General features: G+C 52.4%; 3 protein-coding genes across 3 annotated transcripts in view; all 3 read right to left on the bottom strand.

Moving 5' to 3' along the window:
• Positions 1-6: 6 nt before the first annotated feature.
• Positions 7-2,849, bottom strand: CRYBB2 (crystallin beta B2; the record flags this gene model as incomplete). Its single annotated transcript, XM_083873618.1, has 5 exons — positions 7-238; positions 609-751; positions 1,181-1,313; positions 2,033-2,151; positions 2,793-2,849. 5 exons carry the CDS (start codon positions 2,847-2,849, stop codon positions 70-72), a joined length of 621 nt encoding a protein of 206 aa, XP_083729744.1. The 3' UTR covers positions 7-69.
• Positions 2,850-5,925: 3,076 nt separating this feature from the next.
• On the bottom strand, positions 5,926-11,778 carry CRYBB3 (crystallin beta B3). Its single transcript, XM_083874050.1, has 6 exons — positions 9,177-11,778; positions 8,413-8,492; positions 7,104-7,222; positions 6,892-7,024; positions 6,660-6,802; positions 5,926-6,188 (listed from the first exon to the last, which is right to left on the bottom strand). The coding sequence occupies exons 1-6, from the start codon at positions 9,307-9,309 to the stop codon at positions 6,023-6,025; spliced, it is 774 nt and encodes a 257-aa protein (XP_083730176.1). The 5' UTR covers positions 9,310-11,778; the 3' UTR covers positions 5,926-6,022.
• A 502-nt stretch (positions 11,779-12,280) lies between these two features.
• KIAA1671 overlaps positions 12,281-23,924 on the bottom strand; it is a 64,737-nt gene continuing 53,093 nt past the window's right edge. The window contains exons 7-13 of the mRNA XM_083873988.1: positions 21,611-21,729; positions 17,591-17,843; positions 15,946-16,120; positions 15,633-15,760; positions 15,298-15,431; positions 15,061-15,143; positions 12,281-14,682 (exon numbers count right to left, since the gene is read on the bottom strand). Coding sequence (XP_083730114.1) covers positions 15,065-15,143; positions 15,298-15,431; positions 15,633-15,760; positions 15,946-16,120; positions 17,591-17,843; positions 21,611-21,729 — 888 coding nt within the window. The 3' untranslated portion in view covers positions 12,281-14,682; positions 15,061-15,064. The remainder of the gene's footprint in view (positions 14,683-15,060; positions 15,144-15,297; positions 15,432-15,632; positions 15,761-15,945; positions 16,121-17,590; positions 17,844-21,610; positions 21,730-23,924) is intronic.

Genomic DNA, 23,924 nt, shown 5'->3' with positions numbered 1-23,924 from the left:
CCGCGGGGGCTCAGCGGCGGCCGGGGGAACGCTTGCTCCGCTCCCCGCCCCCGGCACGGCCCGGGGGCTTCAGTTGGTGGGGTGGTAGGCACCGCGCTGGTGCCACTGCATGTCCCGGATGCGCCTGACCGACTGGATCTGGGGGTGCTGAGCGCCGAAGTCTGAGCTGTCCTTGTAGTCCCCCTTTTCAAACAGGTACTGGTAGCCCCGGTAGCCGGGGTATTGGTAGCCCACCCACCTGCCAAGGCAAGCCGGGGATGGGGTGGGTTATACAGCGCAACATCACCCTGCGGAGCTCAGCCCAGCTCAGCCTATCCCATGCCATGCCATCCCATCTCATCCATCCCATCCCATCCCATCCCAGCCCATCCCATCCCAGCCCATCCCATCCCAGCCCATCTCATCCCATCCCATCCCATCCCATCCAGCCCATCCCATCCCATCCCATCCCATCCCATCCCATCCCATCCCATCTCATCCCATCCCATCCCATCCCATCCCATCCCAGCCCATCCCATCCCAGCCCATCCCATCCCATCCCATCCCAGCCCAGCCCAGCCCAGCCCAGCCCAGCCCAGCCCCGTCCCCGTTCGCCCCCCGGGACTTACGTGCCGCTCTGCACCCGCACGGATGAGACCTTCTCCTGGTAGCCGTGTGCGTGGAAGCTGGGCACATCGTCGTCTATGATTTCGATCTTCTTGCCGGTGAAGCTGGGGTTTTCGTACAGCACGATCTTGTGCTCCTGGCTGTCCTGCAGCCGGGAGAGCAGAGAGGGGCCTCAGCGGCTGCGGGCCGCGGGGCTGGGCAGGGGGCAGAGCCCGGGGCTGGGCAGGGGGCAGAGCCCGGGGCTGGGGGCAGAGCCCGGGGCTGGGGGGAAACCGAGGCCAGGGCCGGCACCTCGCGCCGCCGCTCCCACCGGTGCTGCTCCGCGTCCCTCCATCCGGCTCAGTGCCAGACTTACCAGCAGACATCCCCCGCTCTGGGGTGAACCTGCCACCGCCCCCGTCCCCTCCGACCCCCCCACGGCTCCCCGGGCCCCGAGGGCTGGGGCGAGGGTGCGCAGGAGGGGCTGCCCCTCCGCCCCTCTGCGGGGCTGGGGAGGGCGGGGGAAGGCTGGGGAACACTTCTGGCTGCAGACCTTGGTCTGGCGGGTGGGTAGTGGCTGTCTGGGTGCTCTCACCACTTTGATGGGTCTCAGGGAAGTGATGCTGTCGCTTCTCCGGCTGTTGGTCCAGGAGTCCCAGCGGGGGTACTCCCCCTTCTCAAACACAAACTGCTCCCCTTTGCAGCTTGCCTGCTCGTAGCCCACCCAGCTGCAAGAGAGCGGGGACGCGCTTCAGAGGGGGCGGCGGAGCGGGGGGCGGCCCCCGGCACCGCCCCCGGCCAGCGCCCGGGCTGAGCCCCAGCCGTGTTCCCTGCTCCTGCCGGGGCGGGGAGGTGACGGGGGGGTGACAGGGAGGTGACAGCGGGGAGCTGCGGTGCCTCTGGACAGCGGTAGCACCGCAGGGCTTCCCACTGGGGATGCTCCATCCTTGGTCCCTGGGGACTCACAGGATCCCCCAAAAGTCCCAGTTGGGGTTGTGCTCTGACCAGGGCGCTCTGCAGCTGCCCCGTTGTTTTGGGAGCAGCCCTGGTGGGAACATTCCTCTGGGCTGTCCCTTGCCCAGAGCCTGTGGCTTGGAGAGCACGCACAGGGCCACCAGGTGGGGGGAGAGGGGACCAGTCTCACCTGTCCCTGCACCCAAAGGAAAGGAAACCAAACTGGCGGTCACACTGTGATCTGTGCCCATGCCCACACCCCTCCACTCTCCCCGCCTCTGAGTGAGGCTATCAGCCTGTCCAGGTGCCAATGCCACCCCCTGCTCACACAGTGTCCTCCTGCTCACCTGCTGGCAGCCCCTGGCACGGGGCACTCACTGGGGCCAGGTGGGCGAGCACGAACTCCGGGCTGGGGTGCTGGTGAGGCAGCGGGGACACCCCTCCTCCCCTGTCCCCTCCCTCCCTCCCAGCCCCCCCAGCCCGCCTCACGTACGGTCCGGAGTGCACCAGGATGGAGCCCACTTTGTCCACGCCCGCTTCCTTCAGGTTGGGGCAGGCCCCGCTGAGCTCATGGCAGCGGCCCTGGAAGTTCTCCTGCTCGAAGATGGCAATCTGCAAGAGAGCAGGGGCTCAGCGAGGGCATCACCCCACCCCTGCAGCCACTTCGGGGGGCAAACACTATCCCCGAGCACTGGGGCAGCCCAGACCTCTCACTCTCCCAAAACTGCACTCCAGAGGATTTTAAGGAGCCTGCAAGTGCGAGCTGGCATCTCTCTGGGGATGCAGGACTCACTGATGGGTGCCCTGCCAGCGCTGTCCCAGTGGTACAGAGGGATGCTCACAACATCAAACAGCTGAGGGACTCGGGCTGTGGCAGCACCAGAGGGGACACGGCCACCCAGACCCGCGGGGACAGCTTGGGGACAGCTCGGGGACAGCTTGGGGACAGCCCTGGGGCCACCAGCTCAGCACAGAGCTCAGGGCTCAGTGGGTTGGGAGGACAGACCTGCTGTGGGAGATCAGCCCTTGATCTGCTCCCAACCCGAGGCTGTGGGATGGCAAAAAATCCCCATTTCCCCTTCCCCTCATCCTGCTGCAAACAGCCCAGCAGCACAGCCAGCCCTGCTTGGCACCAGCTGGGAGTGCTGGGGGTGCTCAGGGGAGCTCAGCTGCTCCCAGCAGTGTCTCCGGGTATGATTTGGGCACCCAGAGAGGCTGAGGGTGTCCTGGCCACCCTGCAGAGTCCCACTGACCTTGGAGCTGGCTTGCTGCTGCTTGGAGGCTGGCATTTGGTGCTCGGAAGCCATCATCAGCTGGGGTGTCTGCTGCCTTGGGAGGGAAACTCAGCACGTTAAAATCTGCCACTGAGGACACACAGGGGACCCTGCTCAGAGCCCTGTGCTCGTGCCCCCATCTGCACCCTGCAGTTTGCCCAGGGAAGAGGCTCTTGGGACCAGGATGGGCTCAGGCTGGTGTGGCCAGGGACAAACTCTGCTGAGGCCTCTCAGCACCCCAAACCTCCCCAGGCTCAGAGCACAGGCAATAGTCCTTGGGACCTGTTCAGGGTCTCCAGTGATTCCTAAATCATTCCCAGTGCACCCTGTGCTCGAGGGTTTCCTGCTGTCCCTGTCCATCTGAGCATCCCAGTCCCACGCTTGGAGAGGTGATGGGGAGAAGCACCGGGGCTCCCCCAACCTGCCCCAGCCCCGAGGAGCCTCTGCCGGGCCCTCCCCACCCGGCTGGGCACCACCACGCCTTGGAAGGAGCCCCGTCCTCAAGCCCAGAGGGATCTGAGCAGCTCCAAAAGAGGTGAAAGCTCATTCCTGACAGAACAGAAGCGGAGCCGTGGCCGGGTGGGGATATCCTGCTTTGGGCTGCGGGGACGGGACCCCACACCCCGCGGGCACCGGGAAGGGACCCCGGCCCCGGGGGTCGGGAGGAGGCCACGGCAAAAGACAGGACAATAAACAGCAAAGTCTTACCAGTTATACCAGTACCCGCTTGAGCCAGTGACGGGCTGGGGCCGGGAGGTGGAATTTATACCGAGCCGCAGCAGAGAGGTGCCAAAACTATTTACAAAATAGTTCAAGCCTGATTGAAAGCGAGAATGCTGGATTAAACCCCAATGAAAACCAGGGTCAGCTGATCCGCCGCAGCCTTTGTCTGCCCCAGCACCAAGCCCCAGTTATTTCATTACCTGTCACATTCGAGTCACCCGCTTTGTCGGCTTGGTGGCGAGGAGATTTGGACTTTGCAAGCATCAGCCCAACGCGTGCCAAGAGCCGGGGCGGGCCTGGCCAACAAAGCCCCGCCAGCCCCGCTTCAGGCGCTTGGGGGCCAGAGGTTTGATCCCCCCCGGCAGCCGCCGCCGGAGCTGCTGAGCTCGGCTCTTTCCATGCGAGATAAAACGCCTCAAAGCGCTGGTGAACGTCTGGCTTTGCCCGTCTGCAGCCCGGCCGTGCCAGCACCGGGGGGAACAGCAGGAGCCCCTTCCCGACACCGGCCCGGGGCTCCGGGCAGGGCTGGGGCCGGTGCTGGGGGCAGGGAGAACCCTGGGGATGAGCAGGGGGCACCCAGGTGTTGGGTGTTGGGCTCCTCCCGTGTTATTCCCACGCTTTTGGGGTCCCTGAGAAGCACCCCAGCCCCACGGGGACACCTGTGACACCAGGACAAAGCTGAGGTCACGAGTGGCTCAGTCTGGGACATGTCCCCGGGGTTGGGATGTGCCTGGGTGAGTTGGGGGTCACAGGCAGCAGCAGAGGGGACCCTTTGCTGGCATTGTCCCACCAGCTGAGCCAGGAGGCTGCACAGGGCTGGGGGCTCCTGTGGCTGCAGCAAAGGAGGTTTCACAGGGAGGGGACACTGCCAGGCTCCCTGTGCAGCACCCACAGCCCCCCTTCACCCCACAGAGCAGCTGGATTCCCTCTGTCACCCACCCCAGCCAGTGTCCCCCAGCATGAGCAGAGCCCAGAGCTGCTGCTTCCTGCATGCAGCACCTCCCGAGGGTCCCACAGCAGGGGATGGGCTGCAGCCCCCTAGGGTCACCTCTGCCCCATCCCCTGCCCCAGGCTGGCTGCACACAGGGTCATCCAAGGGTGGTGTCACCAGAGCCTTCCCTGGTAGCGACATGTCGGGGGGTCAATCCCTGGGGTCTGCAGCTGCCCCAGCTCCAGGTGGTGGGATTTCCAGGGCCAGAGGGGCCAAGGGGACCGTGCAGCTCTGCAAGGAGCCCATCATGCCATGGACAGGCCAGGGTGTGATCAAGGGTTTCCAGCTTTCCCAGCCCTGGAGTCCTCCTTTATTGCCTGGGCCTCCCGCTGCAGCCCCACAGACAGACCCAGTATTGCCCTCCCCATCTCCTGGGGGTTAATCCATTTGGATCCTGAGCCCTGGACCCTCATGGACGTGTCCCACATCCCAGTGCAGGGCCCTGCAGCCACATCCCATCCCCTCAGCCCTTCAGCCAGGGGCTCAGCAGGGCTCCTGTGAGTCCCTCCCTTGGCTCTGCTGGATTTAGCTCATCCCAGCCCCGGGCAGTGGTGGTGCTGCAGCCTCCCAGCCGTGGCACCCAATGGACTGTTCTGGAAGCAGCTTTTGGCACTCAGGGCTGGGCACTTGCCTTTCACAGCCACCAACCCCCTCCAAAAGGGAAAAGCTCCAGAGGGGTTGCTCAAGGACGTGCACAAAGCCCTCAGGTGGACTCAAGCCCATCTCCCGTCTCTCTCCCAGCCCAGTGTGTCCCCAAGCGTGGTCCCTGGGGAAGGGCAGTGCCAGGGCAGCTCAGTGTCCCACCAGCACCCTGGGGCACCCCTCAACCCCCCACCTCCCCCCCTAGATCAGCCCCTCCGTGTCAGAGCTCATCCCCCAGGACAAACCACCCCAGGACTGTGGGAAACTTCCCTGGGGCCAGGCTGGGGACCCTGCAGGGCTCTGGGGTTGGGCACAGCCATCCCACCACGGGATGAGAGTGCACAGGACCTGGCACAACCCAGGGATGGCCGCTCTGCACATCCCTCCCGGCCCCCTCCCTGCCCTGGGCCTGGCACCAGCCCTGAGAGCGGGCAGGAGATGCTGTGGAAAGGGACAGAGGCACTGGAAAAAACCCTGACTCGGCAGCACCGAGGGGGGTTATTTTTGGGAAGCTGCAGCCTTTATGTAACTGCAAACACGGGCACTTCCCCACTGCCCTGTGCCAGGGGTGCTGGGCACGGCCACGGCCCCCTCCCCATCCTCTTTTTGCCCCCCTCCCCATCCCCTTTTTGCCCTCCTCCCCATCCCCTTTTTGCCCTCCTCCCCATCCCCTTTTTGCCCCCTCCCCATCCCCTTTTCACCCCCTCCCCGACCTCCCCCAGCCCAGGACCAGGCAGGCCCCGGCAGCCTCCAGCTCAGAGCTTTATTGAGGGTTTTGCACAAAAAACACCACGGTCACGGCAGCAGCAGGAGGGGGACCCCACGAGCGGCCCCGGCGGGGGCTGGGGGTCCCTCAGCTGTTCTCGAAGCAGCCCCGCTGGTGCCACTGCTGGTCCCGCACTCGGCGCACGGACTGGATGAGGGGCTGGTTGGCGTCCCACTCGTTCCAGTGCCGGTACTCGCCCTTCTCGAAGACGTGCTGGCGGCCCCGGTACCCGGGGTACTCGTAGCCCACCCACCTGCGGGGAGTGAGGCACTGCTTAGCAGTGCTCACACCACACCCTCACATCCCCTGGAGTGGGGGCAGTGTCTCCATCCCAATCCCCATCTCCATCCCCATCCCCGTGTCTCTGCATGCCACAGCCAGGTGATGCTGCCCAGGGCCACTCCTGTGTCACCAAGCTGAAGCCACAATGCCCAGGTGGGAAATTCTGTGTGGCAGGAGGGGATGGAGAGTCCATGGAGAAGGGGCCACATCTGGGATGGTGGATTAGGGCATCCAGCCCCAGGGACATTGCCACAGTCCCTATGACTCCCTGTGGGCCAGGGGAAAAGGTGGCAGCAGGGAGGGAACAAGGGACACGATGGGCACCAGCAGCGCCATGCAGTGACTGTGCCAGTTGTCCCTGCCACCACCCTGGGGGGGACAAAACCACAGTGACAGTGACAGGAACCTGTTGTTGGGGTGTCCCCCGTGTCCCCATCCTTACGTTCCATTGAGGGCCTTGACACTGGCCACACGGTCCTGGAAGCCGTGGGCCCACAGGCTGGGCACGTCGTCATCCACGATCTCCATCTTCCGCCCCGCGTACCCCGCGTTCTCAAACAGGTGGATCTTGTGGTCGGCGCTGTCCTGGGGGAAAGGGCGGCTCAGGGGCTGCCCCCCCAAGTCCCCGTGGTCTCTCCCCAGCGCTGTGGCCACCCCAGCACAGCCCTACTCACAATCTGGAGGGGCCGGATGGACATCAGGCTGTCGCTGCTGTGGCTGTTGGACCAGGAGTCCCAGCGGGGGTAGTCGCCCTTCTCCAGCACGAACTGCTCCCCGGCGTAGGCCTGGCGTTCAAAGCCCAGCCACCTGCAGGAGCCCAGTGTCAGGGGGATGCTCTCCCTGCCACCCCCTGGGGCTGCTCCATCTCCTCCCACCCCAGACTTACGGGCCAGACTCCACCTGGATGGAGCCCACCTTCTCCATCTCCTTCTCGGTGATGTTGGGGAGCTCCTCTGTCAGCTCACACCTTTTCCCCTGGAAATTCTCCAGCTCGTAGATCGTGATCTAAGGTGGGGAGAGATGCTGTCAGCCAGCATGGCAGGGGAACAGCCCAGGGAATGGGGCAGCAGTGGGTCAAAGGGCTCTGGCTGTGTCCCTCCATCCTGTGCCGATGTCACTCCCCATCCTGACAGAGCTCTGGGCTGAGCTCCAGCCAAGGGTTGGTTTGGTAAAGCACAAGTTTGAATTTTGTCCATGACAGGCTGAAAACCAGCTCAAACACAGCAGGTTTGGGCTAAGAGAATTCCTGAGCTCTGGGCTGCCTCTCCTACCCCAGCCTGGTCATTGCCCATCCTTTCCTTATCACTGCTCCCTCCAGATCCAACCATGCCTTTGACCTGGCCTGGCACAAGTTCTTTCTTTATTCAGTGTTTCCTTCTAAACCCTGCCAGGTACTGAGACCCCAGTGCCTCCCCAGAGACCTCAGAAGGCTGCTCTGCTCTCAGCAGAGCCTCAAGGCTGAGATGCAGGGTGGGCTGGAGCCAGTTGGAGCGTGGCACAGAGCAGGGCCCAGGGTGCCCAGCACCATTCAGGGGCCAGGAGGGTCAGTGGGGAGACAAGGCACCTCCTGGTACTGCCCCAGAGGGGTCCCAGCTGCAACATCTGAGCCAAGGTAAAGGGAAGAGCCCCTTGCACACACCACAAAATGGGGGACAGAGGTGACACCCAGATTCCTCTGTGCACCCCACAGCAATAAACATCCCCCTCTCCCACTGGCAGGATCTGCTCCCACCTCCAGCCTTCCCTGTCCAGGAGCAGCTTTGTGGGAAGCTCTGCACCCACCACATCCTCTCCAGCTGATTTACCTTCACCCAACCTATGAGCTGAATCCAAACCTACAAACACACCCGGGGAGTCTCAGTGCCTGGGCCCACAGCTGATCCCGCTGTGCTGGGATGTTTCATCTCCTGGATTAAATCCCTGGGCAGCTGCACACCAGCCTGGCCAGCCAATGTCCTTGGCAGGCAAAGAGAGGAGTGTCCCTCCTGCCAGGCAGCAGCAGCACATCCCCAGCCCCAGCTGCTTCCCAACCTGCAGCACCCCCGGGGCCACCACCCACTGCTGCTGTCCCCAGCACCCCCTGCAGTGTCACTCCTGTCCCCAGCACCACTTGCAGTGCTGGCACTGGCGCTGCATCCCACGGCTCCACCCGGCATCCCTCTGTCCCCAGTATAGCCCAGTATAGCCCAGTATACCTTGTAGTTGCCACCTCGCTCTCCAGCGCCCTCCCCAGTCGCCATCTGCTCGGGGGGACTTTGCTGCTCGGTCATTGTGCCTGGAAAACCCAAATTGCAGGAGGTTAATTGGGGATCTACAGCTGGTTATGAAGCACAAGGATGAAGCTGGGACAGGAACAGGCAGCACGGGTTAGCACAGACCCCCATGCAGCAGCTGTAAATAAATCCGCAGGGATGTCCAGGCTAGGAGCAAGCTCCATCCTCCTCTCCCTCCTGCACACGGGCCCCAAATCCTCCCCCAGGCACCCGCAGGACTGAACAGAGCCACGTCCCAAGTGATGACACAGAGCCTTCTGTCCCAGGGCAGCTCGCCCAGCTGTCACTGAACTCCCACCTCACAGCCCGGCCTTGGTTCCCAGCAGGAATTTGTCAGCTTCAAGCTGCTGACATCCTTCCCCACAACATAAACCCGACACCTCTCTCTCGCTCCAGCATCCCGGGGGACACCAAACCCGGGGATGGGGGCGGTGGGGAGAGCCCCCTCCTCTCTCTCCAGGAACATCCACAAAACTCTCCCCAAACATTGGGATGCGCCTTCCCCGGCCACGCCACGCCGCCAAAGGGGGGGTTTAAGAGACGAATAAAAGAGTTTGATCAACATCCTTGAATCAAAACCCCGCAGCTTCGCTTCTCCCCAAACCCCTCCTCTTGGGGGAACACCTGTACTCAGATAAACAGATAAAATTCTTGGTGAAATGCCCCTTTTGCGCTTCCCCCGCTACCTCTCCGTGTTGGTTCCGCTGTGCCGGGGCGGCGCGGGCGGTCCCCGCTATTTATGGGTCTCTTTTTGAACAGAACAGCAGAATTCCCCCAGCGCTGATACAGCAGCTGCTGCGTCCACGGAATTCCATCCATGAGATTTCATCTCAATAGCGCCGGGCGCGCAGAGAGCCATTGGAAACGTCATGCAGATTTCTCCCCTCGGCCACGGGCCACTCGATTTACAGAAGATTAACGTCGAAATTCGCATCAGCACGTTCACGCCGCTTCTTGTCAGGTTCTCTGGAAAACTCTGCCATCAGCAGTTGGCGGGAGGGTTTAGCCTGGAAACCGAGCGCAGCGCGAAGCAAAAAGCGGCCAAAATATCCCCGGTGGTGCTGCTCCCGAGGGGCTTCGGGATGTTCAGATTGGCCTCCTTGCCTTAACTCCGACCCCAAGCAGGTCCCTTTTCTTTCTCTGCCCCCCGTTATTTCCCAGGAATACTCTGGGAACACATCCTGGGGTGTGTGACGAGGATGCTCCTGGAGCATCCAAGGGTTTGTGCATCTTCACAGGCACAGGATGATCTAAGGGGGGAGAGCAGCCCTTCCACTGCAGGCACCAAACTGGGGGCATTGCACTGTGCTGGAGGCCTGACTCCCTCTTCACCTCTGAGAGTCCCTTCAGACCCAAACCATCCTGATTTCCTCAGGGAACATTTTATTCAGCTGCACCTATCCCCATTCATACGGCCCTTGCAGGTTTCTGTACCTGCTCTGAGTGTGGCTCATCTTGAAACCAAGAACTACTCATGAAACTTTTACTGAAATTGCCAGAGAAGTGAATCCCCCGGGCCAGGCTGGACAAACGGAATGGGAGAGGGATAGAAACCTCTCCTGTTACTCCTGTTAGAATGAGGCCCTTCAGCCCCATCCCATCCCTGGCCCTGCTGGGTGATGCTCCAGGGATGACCAGGAGGTGTCTCCAACTGACTCCTCCTCACTCTGCCCATCCTGTGGTTCCTGATGAAGATTTGCTGTCCCACAAGGTGCCACAGCTCCAAACAGGCACAGACTGAGGAGGAATGCATTCGTTTCTATCTTACCAAACACAACATCATCTGTCCTCAACAAATTAGAAACACAGAATTTCTCGTGCCAGTCCCTTCCCTCCCAGAATTCTCATTCACTGAGCTCTGCCAGGGCTGCAGGGCCCTGGATCTGCCTCTCCCAACTCTCCACACTGACAAGGCAATTCCAAAAATATGACAGAAGGGACATTGGATCTCCTTGATGCCTCTCCCAAACAGACCTCAATTTTCTCTTGCTGTCAGCCACTTAAATCCCTTTGAAAAATAACTACTAGAAAATAGATATTTTTTTGTTAATACCTGGCAAAGCTAAACTGGAACTGTAATGGTACAGAACAAAAGACAGCAGCCAGAATATCTTTATTCCCTAGGAAACTCTAATACAAAATACAGGATTTCTATCACACAGTGTATTTATCGTGACCCAGACTGACAGACTCAAAGCCTACGTGGAGCAATATAAAAGCTTCATCTCCACAAGAGCTCCTTCAAAACCAGATTTGATACCATTTTGTTCAATATGGAATGAGAAAAACCCATAAACCAGCAGACCTTGGCTCTCCTCTTCTGCCAACCCCACCAGAAGAACCAGAAGTTATTTCAGATTTTATTCTGCAATGCATTTATACTTGAGTGAACAGGACAGCCATGGAACAGAGCCCACCACCAGCTCAGGAAGGATTCCCACCCTCCACCCTCTCCACTCCCAGTGTGAGCAGAACTAGGCCTGGACTCTGCAGCCCCTGCCAGAACACCCCAAATCCCACTAAAACTCCATGAAGGTGGTTTCATACAATCACAGGGTGGTTTGGGTTGGAAGGGATTTTAAAGCTCATCTCGTTCTGCACCTCCTGCTCCCCCAACCTTCCACTAGACCAGGTTGTCCCAAGCCCAGTCCAATCTGGCCCCAAAAGCATTCACCTCCATCTTTAAAAGGAATTAAAGCAAATACCTGTTTTTCCTTCTCAGCACTGGGCTGAAGGGATGGATCCAACACATCCCTCACTGCAGCAGTGTCCTTCAGGGAGGTGCAGTGACCTCGGTCTGACAGGGAGCACCGTTATGGTGACAGCTCTACATTTCACTGGAATAGTTTGTTTTATCCCCAGAGCTGGCTTGGGGACAGCAGTGACAGTGTTGGGAACTCACCCCAGAGGTTCTGTACCTGGATACACCTTGTGAGGCAGAGCCCCAGAACTGCCCATCTCCCCTTGAAATACACAATCCCTGCAGAAATCACGGATTTGCTCTTCCAAACCTTTTACAGGCCACACTTTGTATCCCCAAATCTGCCCCACCTGCATTTCAGTTTGCAAATAACTTGTTTGCAAACAAGGAACAGGGTGGAACAAACTTCTGTGGGAGTGAAAAGGAGATGGTGTGTGAGGGGTGAGTCCTATGGAAAAGTCTTGGAATGTCAAAGGCTAGAGAAACAACCATTGCTTCTTTCTCTGCAGGAAGTGAAAGGCTCTGGTAGACAAGGACCAGATTCACAGATGTGAAAAAGGTGAATTTGCTAACAGAAAAATAAAAAGGAAGAAATCCACACTGGGAATTCCAATAAAAAGCAAGGGAGTAGCCATGCAAGCCCCTGACACGGAACAGGGATCATGAGAGGAGGACAGTCAGAAAGTGTTCCTGAATTCCACAAAACACAACATCCCACCTTTAAAACCCAATATTGATGTGGCATTTTAAGCGAGGAGAAACAGCTGAGGAGCTGTGAGGGGAGAGACAAAGGAACTGTCAGGGCCTCCATCATCTTCAGCATCACTTTTTGGACAAGAGCTGAACCTGGCTCCAGAGCAGGATCCAGGAGTGAAGGAAGCAGCACATCTGAAGGAATCTTAGAGCTCACTTCCACCTCCAATAAAGAGCAGGAAAAAGCACATGGCAACAAAAGTGAAAGCATAAAAAATTCCAAGAAGCATCATTTGGAATTAAAATAGAATTATATAAAGTGTATTACAGTCTGTTCTATCATTTAAGAAGTAATAACATATTTATATATCTTTTATTACAGAGCGATAACCCGAAGAGAAGGAAGTTGATATTTAATCCATGTACAATATAAAGAAATAACAGAGCAGAAAAAAACCACTTTCCCATCCAACAACATTCTAAAGATGCTCTTTAATTAGACATTTAAGCATTAAACATTTCTCAGTAGTAGGTTAAACTACTCAATACAGTAATTTCAGTGCATTGTCCAAGCAGACGTGGAAATGCAAACACATTCAAGGGCTTTGTGGAAACCTCGTGTCAATCCCCTCAGTTTCCTCAACACAAACAGTTATGGAATTTCTGGCCTAGACCAAGAACCAGTAAATCTTCCAAACTGTTGGGAACGCAGCACTGTCACCTGTGGGAGTGGAAAACCCAGCCTGTGTGAACGTTCCTGTGAGCAGGGACTTGCCTGATTTCTGGATATGGGAGGAGACTTGATGTGAGTGAGAACAGCCACCATCATCCTCCTCACCTGCACGTGCTGCCCAGGCTGGCCCAGGTGAGGACACACCCATGGAACCCTCAGGTGCTGCCACAGGAATACACCCCAAAAAAACAAGCCAAGAGTCACATTTTCCACCATCATCTAAAAGAAAGGGAAGGGAATCTGTGCAAGGTTTTACAAGGAGCTGGGCAATGGTGGTGGCTGCACTGACACGGTCCATCCCCAAATTCCATCGGAATCCTGGGATCACTGCTCAGTGAGGAGCAGAGGGACTGCCAAAATAACACTGGCAACAGCTCCCATGAGAAACAGGGCAAAGCAACAGGGAAAAAGACTTTTACATCAGACAGACGTCTCCATCTCATCTCCAGGGAGCACAGGGAGCTGCCACTGGAATAAAATCCGGGAGAGCGAGAGATGTGCAGATGGGACTTGTCTCCTGCCATCCTGCTGCTATTTCCTGCAGACTGGGACTGCAAATCTCCCCCCACTGTGACTCCTCCATGAGGTGAATTGGCACATGGTTTTGGCAGCTCCAAGCCTGACAGACAGTGGCCTGGGCAGGCCCCACGGGAGCCACGCTCCCAAAACGCTGATTGGGGAAAAAAAAGACAAAAGGAAAAGGAACTGAAGTGCTGGTGCTTTATGGTTTGTAGCCAGAGGAGCCCCTCAGCAGGACGTGGGGAGTGCAGCCCAAGGAGCTCTGCCAGGTGAGGAGAGCTCTCTCCACTCTCCTTTTCTCTCTTCCTGGTGGAACACCTGGAATCACCTCCCTCCCTGGGCTACGCTTTCAAAGGTTACTGAAAGAGCACTTATCTGGGGCAAGAATTGGGTTTGTCTTCCATGGCCATGGTAGTTGGTGTTTCAGAATGAGTGTCCAGAGACAGGGAATATCTGAGAATTAGGGATACCCCAACACCCGTGTGGTCCAGGAGATCTCTACTCCGCTATCAGCATATCTCGCCAAAGGAAAGACAGGAAAATCATCTGAGAAACTGAAGATCACATTTAGGTTATCCCACAAAATCAGCATAAAAATAAAAACTTAAACCTGGTATTTACAGATTAACAAATAAAAATATGAAGTGGGACTATCTGAACTGCTATTAAAGTGACATTCAACAATTAACTGGAACCCTGATATGAGTGTAACATCCTCCCTCTTCCCTTCCTTTTTTGTTATAAAAACAGTATTTACATATTTTTACTTTTTTTTTTTTTTTTTAAGAGAACTGATTGACATTATTGCTTGATCCTTTTTAGGAAAGACATTCCAATGAAGCAATTTTTCCACATGCTGACAAAACACAGAATATACCACTTCAAGAGTGACAAAAGTTAACATTTTGTTCATCTAAAAATTATCTCCATCTGCCAGGTCAGCAGATCACATGTAAATACAAGCCAATCAAAAATACATTTTACAAAAAAATAATCAAGTTTCCTTTTTCAATATGGCAGTAAACATGATTTGTTCTTCCACTCTCACCTTCCACAAATTTCATTCTAAATAGGAGCTCACTATTTGTTCACCAAAAAAAAAAAAAAAAAAAAAAAAAAAAAAAGAAAAAAAAAAACCACGGATAAATTTGATTAAAATTATTATTTTCATAAACAAACACAAAGCCCAGCCAGACACATCTCCCAGAGGTGAACACCTACAGAGTCTGTTCCACAGTGAGGGGAGTTCCCTGGATCACAGCACTCCCAAATCTCTGTTTTCCAAGACTTTCTGAAGTGCTAAATGTGACCCAGGGGGGTTCTCCTGGCAGGCAGGTCTGAAGTGCCACTGTCCCCTCGACCTGACAGACACAGCTTTGTATTTGACTATGAATTGAAGCAGCTTTTCTCCACAAAACAGGAAGGCACCATGCACAGAGCAGTTGAGGCAGGAAGCAAACAGCAGCAACATGACATGGGGGTTTAGGTTCAGATGAGTTAAGGCTTCTGTTAAACTTCTTTATCTTCTCCTAGTTAGAATCACTGTCTGGAAAGGAAAACAGAAGGAAGGGTGTGATACGGTCAGGCAGTTGGAACAGGAACCCCTTAAAATGTGTTTTCTGTTGTAGTGCCACCTGGGTCTTGAATATTTAATGCATTAAATGCTTAAGAGCCACCCAGAATTGTGGTGAAACCACAAAAAGTTTACAAACTTTGGGAAATCCCAGCCCCAACACAGTGAGGGTTATGAAAATCAAATCATGTGTGAAGAATCAGTGGAACTGTGACTGGGAGTGGAGGGGCACTGACACCCCTGGTGCCCAGGGCAGGGTAAGGGCAGTGGTGACACCAACACATCCAAGGAAATGAGAGTTTGTCACTGCACACCTGCACCCAGCAAAGCCCCCCTTCCTACCCAAGATACCTTTTCAAACCTGATTCTCATAATGGCTCTGTCTCTTCTTTGATTTCAGCTCCTTCAGCCACTGAGGAGACTTTTCTTCTGACCTAAGATATATTAAAAAAAATACTCTTTATTCCTTTAATATGAAAACTCCTGACAAAAACAACAACAAAAAAAAGGAAGGTACAGCTTGCTGCATTATTTTTTCCTTCCAACAAGAAGAGCATTAGCTTTTTCTCGATGCTGGGATTCTCTTACCTGTCCTCCTTTTCCACACTGGAGGGCAGCACTCTGCTGCCGGGAGTGCCGAGCTGTGCTTTGGGGGATTTGAAGAGCTGAGCAGAGCCGATGTCACCAGTGCTCTCAGACTCCTGTCTTTTCCGCAGTTGGGCCTAAATATAAAAATAAAGAAAGGGGTCTTTTTAAACCACCACCCAGGCTTGTTTTTTTTTTTTTTTCTGGAATGCAGAATGCATCCCTCCACATTTATAAAAACAAAAAAATCCCCTGAAATGAGTGAGGGGATTTTTATAAATCACCTGAAGCTACTGAACTGGTTTATCTCCCACCTGCTGGGCTCTGCCTGAACTCACCTTGAGAACAGAGTGATCCATCCCTGGGAACACGGGCAGTCTCTGGGCTTGCACAGAAGACGACCTTGGAGTGTGCTGGATCTTGTCTTCCTCCTCAGAATCTTCCTGTTGCATAGTTTTCTTCTCTTCTAATTAATTGTTAAAACAAACAAAAAAAAAGCAGAGAGGGAAACCATGAGCCAACTCTTCATCTCTGCCTTGTTCAAGACCACTTCCTGCACTCAAGCAGGAACGAAGGGCAACATTTCAAAAATGCCTTTTACAAACTCCTGCCCTTCCACAACCAATTATTCCAGGTAGCTGAGGGGTTTACCTGTGGAATCTTTGAACATCCAGCCATTATCTTGCTCTTCTGTCAAGGAAAACCTGTTCTCCAGGTCCAGCCCTCTGCTCCTGCGCAGCGAGTGCGACGCGGGCGCCCGGCACCGGCGCTTCTTGCTCAGCTGCACCCGAGTCTTCAGAGCACTGGAGTCCAGGACACCAGTGTGCTGGAGAAACACACACCTGGGAATGAGCCCCACCTCCTCCACAGTGAAATCCCAACCCACTTGATTGCATCCACCAATTAAAAGATGCATTTGCCCGATTATTTTTATTACAGTCACTTAAAATTATACTGAAGAGTGTATGATGAGGATGTGGTACTTCGTGGTTAACTGGGTGAAATCCTTTGATTTCTCTAGGCTGTGGATACCTGAGTTGCATGAATAATTTGCACTAAATTAATATAAAAAATAACTGCAATAATCAGGAGTTTGGTTCCTAGAGTGTTTTATGAATACAGCCCTTGCTAGGTGGGAGCAGCTGAAGGCAAATCTCGAGATTGGGATCTAAAAAGAGCAACTACACAAAGTTCCCTTGGAGTGCAGAGCTGCAGCTTCCCTGCCAGCCACAAACACTCAAAGCCACTCACCAGCAACAAGGACACTCCAAGTTTAGTGTCACAGCATTCAGAAAAGTTCTGTGATCAGTCATTTCCAACCCATCCAATAACCAGTAACATTTACAGAGCAAATCAAGAAGCTCTAATTTATTGACTTGCTTAAAGCAATTTGCTGTTACAGATTTGCCTGTAACCACCAAATATCCCTGAGTCTCCCCTTCTCCAGAAGATGTGGGTTTGCTCTTTTTTCCAAAATATTTCAGGTCAGGAATAAACTACTCAAAATACAGTGTTTTCCAGCTGCACTTGGAGCTAATAATGTTTTACAGAGACATCTTCAGTGGCCCATAGACAAAACAGAACCTTCTGGAAGTGTTCAAACACTTGTGTGGATGTGGCACTGGGGGACATGTTAGTGATGGCCTTGGCAGTGCTGAGGGATCATTGGACTCAATGATCTTAGAGGGCTTTTCCAAACTAAGCAAAGTTCTTGCAGCACTAGATCTCATTAACTGTGTATGGCCAGAAACTCCTGGTCTTACACCAAGAGCAAGATTCTTCACTATTAAAAAATCCTTTAAAATGCAACTGTGAGCTGCTATGGGAAAAAACCAACTGTAAATAAGAAAAATATTAGTGAAGGTCTTTATGGCCTTAAATCTGCATAGCTGACAGCACAGCAGTCTCTGCCTGTTTGCGTTGTTTAATTATGCTTCCAATATTCATCCCTAGAAGTGTCCAAGGCCAGGTTGGATGGGGCTTAGGGGAGTCTGGTCTAGTGGAAAGTGTCCCTGCCCGTGGCAGGGGGAGGAACTGAATGAGCTTTAAGATCCCTTCCAACCCAAACTAGTCTGGAATTCCAAGATTAATTATCCAAGGCCAGCAGCTTTATGGAATCTCTCAGAACCTAAACACCACAGAGACTTAGATGAACTCCGTAGTTTTGCTCCTAAACTTCTCAGGCAGGAAAGCAGCTGGGAAAAGTGTGAGAAAGGCTGGGCAAAACTGACTGCAAAGTTTCCAGAAGGAACTGCTTTGCAGGGATGAACTGAGGGAACACACAACAGCAACTCACATCAATGAAGGAGAAATAACCCTTGTCCTCAGGGAGCGTGTCCCCTGCAGGAGGCAAATCAGCCCCATCAGTGGAGTCCATGTCCGTGCTGGAACGGTCCAGGCTGGTGCTCCTTTGGTCTTTGGAGAAGTCATGGTGCTCAGCCAGGGAGGGAGGCTCTGTCTGAGAGGACAGTGAGGACGGGTGGCTGCCCGGGGGCTGCTTCCGCCCCGACACAACCTCATTGTCCAGGGAAGGAGATTCTCCCGCAAAGCTGCAAACGGAGCAGAGATGGAATCTGTGAGGCTTGGGAGGCAAACAAAGAGCTGCAAGCCAGGCTGGATCACACGTGGTCAGCAGGAGTTAAATAGAAGTGGAACAGAATGTTTGAGTACCAGCAGCAGGAGGTGGATCCCTTCCACTGGCACAGTGGGATCCTTGGATCCAGTGTGTTGGGGATTGGGGTGTATTCCAGCCAGCCAGAGGATTTTTTTCATCAGGAATGCTGGAGCTGAAGAGAGCTGGGCACCAGGTGGCACCCTAAGGCAGGGTTCCATGGGCAGAGCTTCTCATGCCTCGGGAAGGAGGGCAGCAGCACCTGCTTCCCCACTGCTGGGATGCTCTCAGTGTATCCCTAGAACTCCTCCCGTGGCCTAAACTGACAGGAATGAGCTGCAGGGTCAGGACTGAAAGCCGGACACAATTGTGTCTGCCTTTGTCACAAAGGCTGGAGGATTCCTTGAAATAAGAAGACTCTACTATCAATAAAAATTGGGCTGTCTTGCTTCTAATTCCCATTTTGAAAAAATCAAAACCTAAAGGATTTAGTTCTGATTTTTTTTTCCCCTCTTGATAAAAGTCTTTTGTCACTGAGCACCATTTTTTGGGTACATATCTAGGAAAACTGTTCTAAACCTAAAAAACCCATCTATATATCAATATACTCACATATTTTAAGCAATGAACCTTAGTATTTGGTACAGCAATCCCAGGAGAAAAACACTCAGGAGTTTATGCTGGATAACAGCATTCCATCAGCACCAGCACATGGTACAATGTCCAGTCTGGCAGAGCAGACACTGCCCAGAGGGTTTCCAGCACACAAGCAGAGGGAATGCTGCTCCCCTCCTGCACCAGTGGGCCCCAGGATAATTAAGAATGGCACTAATGAGCTCTGGGGGAAAGTTTTTGTCTAGGATTTTTGCTTCAAATGACATTTGGTATCTGCAGCATTAGGCTTTAGAGCCATTGCAACATGGAAGAATGGAGAGGGGAGGGAAAATCTGCAGGACTTTTCATGGAAATTAAAGCATGTGTTGGAAGGATCCTGTTGGATTTGCACGTCTCCAAAAAGTCTCTTCCCTGCTACATCCCAGGGCTGCAGCTGATACAATTCACTGAGGTTTTTTAAAACTGAAATATCTGAAAGCGAGATGTGATAGAAATCCAGCTGAATTAGCACTGGTTGGTGGTTCCTCACTGCCAAACCTTCCCAATGGATTTTCCTTTGGAGTTCCAATTGCACAATTACAGCCCCACACACCAATCCCTGTGGCACAGCTCATCCCCAAACATGAGAAGGATGCCTGGAGTCCAAACCCTGTTATGTGCAGTGGATTCTTTCCAGTGAGCAGCAAATTAGGGGGAAAATTCCCTTCAGGAAAATGAAATTGAAAATGTATTTTCAGTTCTCATTACTGAGATATATCATGCACCTCTTTCTATTACTTCATTAAGATTTCAGGGTTTGTGAGCACGTCCATGAGCTGCCCCCAATGTTCCACAGGTGCATTCACAGACACTTCTCTGAGAAATCATCCCTCACGTGGAGCACACAAACCCAGCAGGATGGTTATCACAACAGGCAATAAACTGACAGCAATCCTCACTTTCAACTGCAATTAAATTTAATTAGTTTTAGCAAGACACTGTATAGAGGGCATAAAGAAGGTGTTGCTTCAGCCTGTGAAATGAGGAGTCAGGGCTGTATGGATCCACCACCTAAAACCAATTCCTTGCCTGTAAAAAAAAGTCATTTTCCTTATGAAGACTGTTCTAACCTAGAAGAGTTTTCTACAGTGCCAACTTGGAAAAGCTTATTAAAGCACTTGAGAAAAATTTAAATGAAATTTTTAAAATTAACTAAGAAAAATTCAATTAACGCCTCCAAATTGGAGGAAATGGTTTCAACTCTGTCCATCCCAGGGAGTTACTGGCCAAAGCCCACTGGAACCAGCCCAGAGGAGCTCCTTATACTAATCCAGCAGTTACTCAGAAAAATACTCCTTTCTTCGCCTTCCAAAAGCTCATCTAGAAAAAGAACCGTGTTCATCCTGTTGTCATGAAGTTACAGCTTTTGATTTCAAAATTCCCTTCCTCTCCCAGAGCAGCAGTGGAGTCACCATCCCTGGAAGTATTCAAATGACAAGCAGAGGTGGCACTGCTTGGTTTAATGGCCACAGTGGGATTCAGGTGAAGGTTGGACTCCGTGATCTCAGAGGGATTTTCCAACCTTAAGGACTCTGTGATTCCATGAAGATGAGGTCATTCACAGAAGCACTAATGGAACACTCCTAAAATAATCCCTCCATGGCTCCAATACTGGGAAATGCCCCAGGCTGGAGGTTCCCCCAGCACAGCAGGAGGCTGTGACACCGTTGGGTCCCCGCGGGGATGTGACACCGTGGAGCTGGCAGTGGAAATGCTCCGAGGGAAACGAGCCAGGCCAAACAGGAAAACTGAACCATCAACATCTCCTGTGAGTTCCTGCCTCCAGCTGGGCTGAGGAGGAGGCACCAAAGGCAGAGCCCTGCTCAGAGCACCCACAGGAACATGAGGAGAACGTCTGCACTGCTCCTGGCAGGGACCTCATCCAAAATAAACTGCAGACAAAATGAACGTTCAATATATTCCAGGAAGACTTTCATTATTTAAAAGTACATTAATCTCATTTCTCTTCAAGTGCCTGAATTAATATAGCAGTAATTCCCCTGCAATGAGCGGTAAGTCAAAATAAAGCAGAGCAATGGGGTGGCAAAATGCTGAAGAGTCTCTACACTGTCACCATTATACTGTAAAAAAGCCAAAAACTAAACATTTCTTGCAGTGCAAACAGAATTCCAGCACACGGGATTGAGTTCAACCCTTCAGTGAACCGGAATGTTTAGGTGGAGCTGTTCTTAATCAGGATGGATGGATTGAAATAACTCTCCAGTGCTGCCTGCTCTGAAGCTGAGACAAGCACCTTTGTTAAGAAACTGATCTCAGAAATGTCTGTACCATCCTGGAATCCAAGTTAATTTTACAGCAGCCTGGCTGTCACTGTTGGCAGTCACTCGGCTGCTGAACCTCAGAGCTGGTCGTTACCCTGATTTCATAAGCAATAAAATATTTATAACACACAGTTCTCAAGTGCAGAACAAACCAAACGTAATTGACATTAATGTCTGCTGTAAGATCCCAACAAGTATAGCATTAAAAAGCAGATAAAATGCTATTTTCATACCACACTGAGCAGACAGGACATGAGTTCAGGGTAGATCAAGCTGTAATTTACACAACAGGTGTGAACTATAAAAAAACCTCACAGTTTGCTGCTCTAGGTTTATTTCACTAAATCATTCTAAGAACAGAAAAGCATCAGCAATACTCAATGATATTCCATTTCATCCTCCACTTCACCACCAATAAAACACTTGTGAGTCTGAGATGTGGGCACGGAAAGATGCACCCTGTGTCACCCCACCTGAGGCCCAGGGTCCCTGCTCCAGAGCCATTTTGCCACTCTGCTATTCCAGAGGGATTTTTATCCTTCAGCCCACCTGGTAGGACTGTTAAAAGAATGGCAATGACAGAAAATCAGATTTGAAAACAAATAGAAGTGTCCGAGAACAGGGCAGGGAGCAATCCGCCCTAGTGGAAGGCGTCCTATGGCTGAGGGCTGGAATGAGATAAACTTTAAGGCCCTTCCAGCATTAAACCATTCTAGTATTGTGGGATTCCAGCATTTTCCCTCACCCCTGAGCTGAGGAAAGCCCTCACCTGTCCCCGCTGTGCCGCTGCTCGTTCCAGGTGCCGTACTGGCTGTCGGGCTCCTGCACCAGCGTGTCCGTGTCCTTGGCCCCCGGCGGCTGCCTGGAGAAGCATTGCCTCAGCTGGTCCTGCAACAAAACCTTCAGTCAGTGGCTGAGGGATTAACAGGATTTATTGGCAATAAAAGAGTTGGAATTTGACAATTAAACTTGGCCGACTGGGAATGAACTTAAAGACGAAGAACTGCTGTGAACTCGGAGCGAACGTTCTCTGTACAATAATTACAATAATTGTTTTCCTGGGAAAATAATGGATTCCAGAGGTTGGAGCTGACTCCCTGGTCTCAGGAACTCCATGCTGCTTTAATATTGCTCTTATCTCAGGTTGCACAGAACTTCTCAAAGCACCTATGCAAGCAGAAGGAATTCTGCTGGGAATGACATTTCATCTCCTCAAGCACAGCAGGCAAACATTGACTCCACTGCTCTTTTCCCAGGTTTAATAAAATGATCCTTTTTTTTTTTTCAAGCTTTCTTTGGAAGACATTCAAAATAAAACGCATAAATAAATAAATAAGCACAGGGCCAGACACAAAAAGCCTCCTACAAACTGATGTAACATCCAAACCCAATGCAGCACAGACCATGGTGCGTTTGCTTTGTTTTACTCTGACCTCTCCTTTCCTGACTGTTTTTATTCCATGGATCTTCTGCTTCCCTAAGAAGGAATGAGTGGATCCCAGGCCCTCACCTTTCCAGGGAGAGAAGTGGGTCAGTGCTGGCACCCCAGATTTGCAGCACACCAATGTCAACCCAGCCCTGCAGCTGTGCTGAGTTATTCAGGGAGCTTCAAGAGTTCCTGAAACCCTGCACTGGGAGCAGACAATTAACTGTTGGTCCCTTTCACCTTTATTACCTTGAACAAATACAAACATGGCTTTCAGCTCCAGATCAGTTTTGCTTATCAAGATTTTATCTGACAGCAAATTACATGGTTTTCCACCTGCCCTTGGAAAAATCCAAGGATTTTTTCTCTCTCTGTAAGTACTCCCTGCCTCTGTCCCACTGAGCAGAACATGCTGCTGAGACTAGAGCACATCTCCTTCTCTTCAGGCAGCACACACAAAATAACAATAATTAACAAATCCCATATTTAATATGTAGAATTCCTTCATATTATTGAGGAGAAAAAAAGAGAGAGATTTCATTTTTACTTATTTCCTTAATTTTGTACCTAAAAAATGCTGCCTTAAGACTATAAAACCATTAAGGACTATTCAGCAGTGCTGACACCTGGCTACTGAAGAAGTCCTACAGCACTTCCAGCTCTCATAACCAGCTCTTATTTCCCAGTGGCCACAGCCAGACTCAGCCCTATCACGCTCTTTGCTGATGAGGTGTTTGTGTTTTAAAACAAAGAAAATACAAAAGGCTCCACACCATTTACTCCAACTATCACCATGCACCTCAAAGTTAAAGACCAAGTTAAATTCTGTTGGCAATACTCAAGTAAAACGGGCTCAGTTTGTGAGTTACACAGAACAGACGTTTCCTGCTTTTCACACTCCAGATGTTCCTGCAGCCCCAGAATTCACTGGTTCTTACCATTTATACAATCATAGGATCTTTAAGGTTGGAAAAAAGCCTCAAAAAGATGGAGTCCAACCTATCCTACATAGATATCTAAATAGAGTTATGTACATGAATGCCTGGAGGCAAGTTAAGCTCTTCCATTTCCCATGCCAGGTACAAGATTCCAAATGCGAGCCAGGCACACGCTGCTTCCAACGCAGGAGATAGTCTGGTATTTCCTAGAAACTACAGGGCATTTCCTCCTGCTTGGCTTGGCTGTATGTTTTGCCTTCCACAAATTCCCTTTGCAGCTTCCCAGTCCCATGATTTGCTCCAGGGACTCCTGGGCTCAGCTCTCACCCAGTGGTCACAGCACCTTTGGCCAGTGGCTGCCCTTCTAGGAAAAGCACTAAAAAATACCAGTGGCTTTTCTCACTTCCCTCCCAACTGTCCATGCTCATTCAGTTTTGGGGGTTTTTTCCCCACCTTAATGCTTATTATGAATTTTTTTCAATGTCAATCCCACGTCATGAGTTACCCCACTCTTATAATCAATTTATACAGTATTTTCCACTGGTTATGACTAAAGCTTGTTGCCTCTACACGTGGCATCATTTTATTTGCAATCATTCACGCTGTTTCTACTAGAAATTAGACTAAAAAGCTTAGAAACAGGAGCAGCAGAGGAGCAGCTCTTTTTGTGTTGCAGTGGGGAGCCCTTGTTTACACAGCGCTGAGTTATCGGGGCCGCG

Source organism: Zosterops lateralis (genome assembly GCF_965231275.1).
Source record: "Zosterops lateralis genome assembly, chromosome: 17".
Classification (NCBI taxonomy): Eukaryota; Metazoa; Chordata; class Aves; order Passeriformes; family Zosteropidae; genus Zosterops; species Zosterops lateralis.
The sequence above is the reverse complement of the archived record's forward strand: the minus strand, read 5'-3'. Positions and strand labels throughout refer to the sequence as shown.

Bases quoted from the DNA above. Each gene is read 5' to 3' on its own strand.
- CRYBB3 (XM_083874050.1), bottom strand. From the start codon at position 9,309: ATGGATGGAATTCCGTGGACGCAGCAGCTGCTGTATCAGCGCTGGGGG. The intron at 7,025-7,103 runs GTAAGTCTGGGG...GGGCTCCTGCAG, and splicing joins ATCCAGGTGGAGTCTGGCCC to GTGGCTGGGCTTTGAACGCC. The intron at 6,803-6,891 runs GTGAGTAGGGCT...CCTTTCCCCCAG, and splicing joins CCATCCGGCCCCTCCAGATT to GACAGCGCCGACCACAAGAT.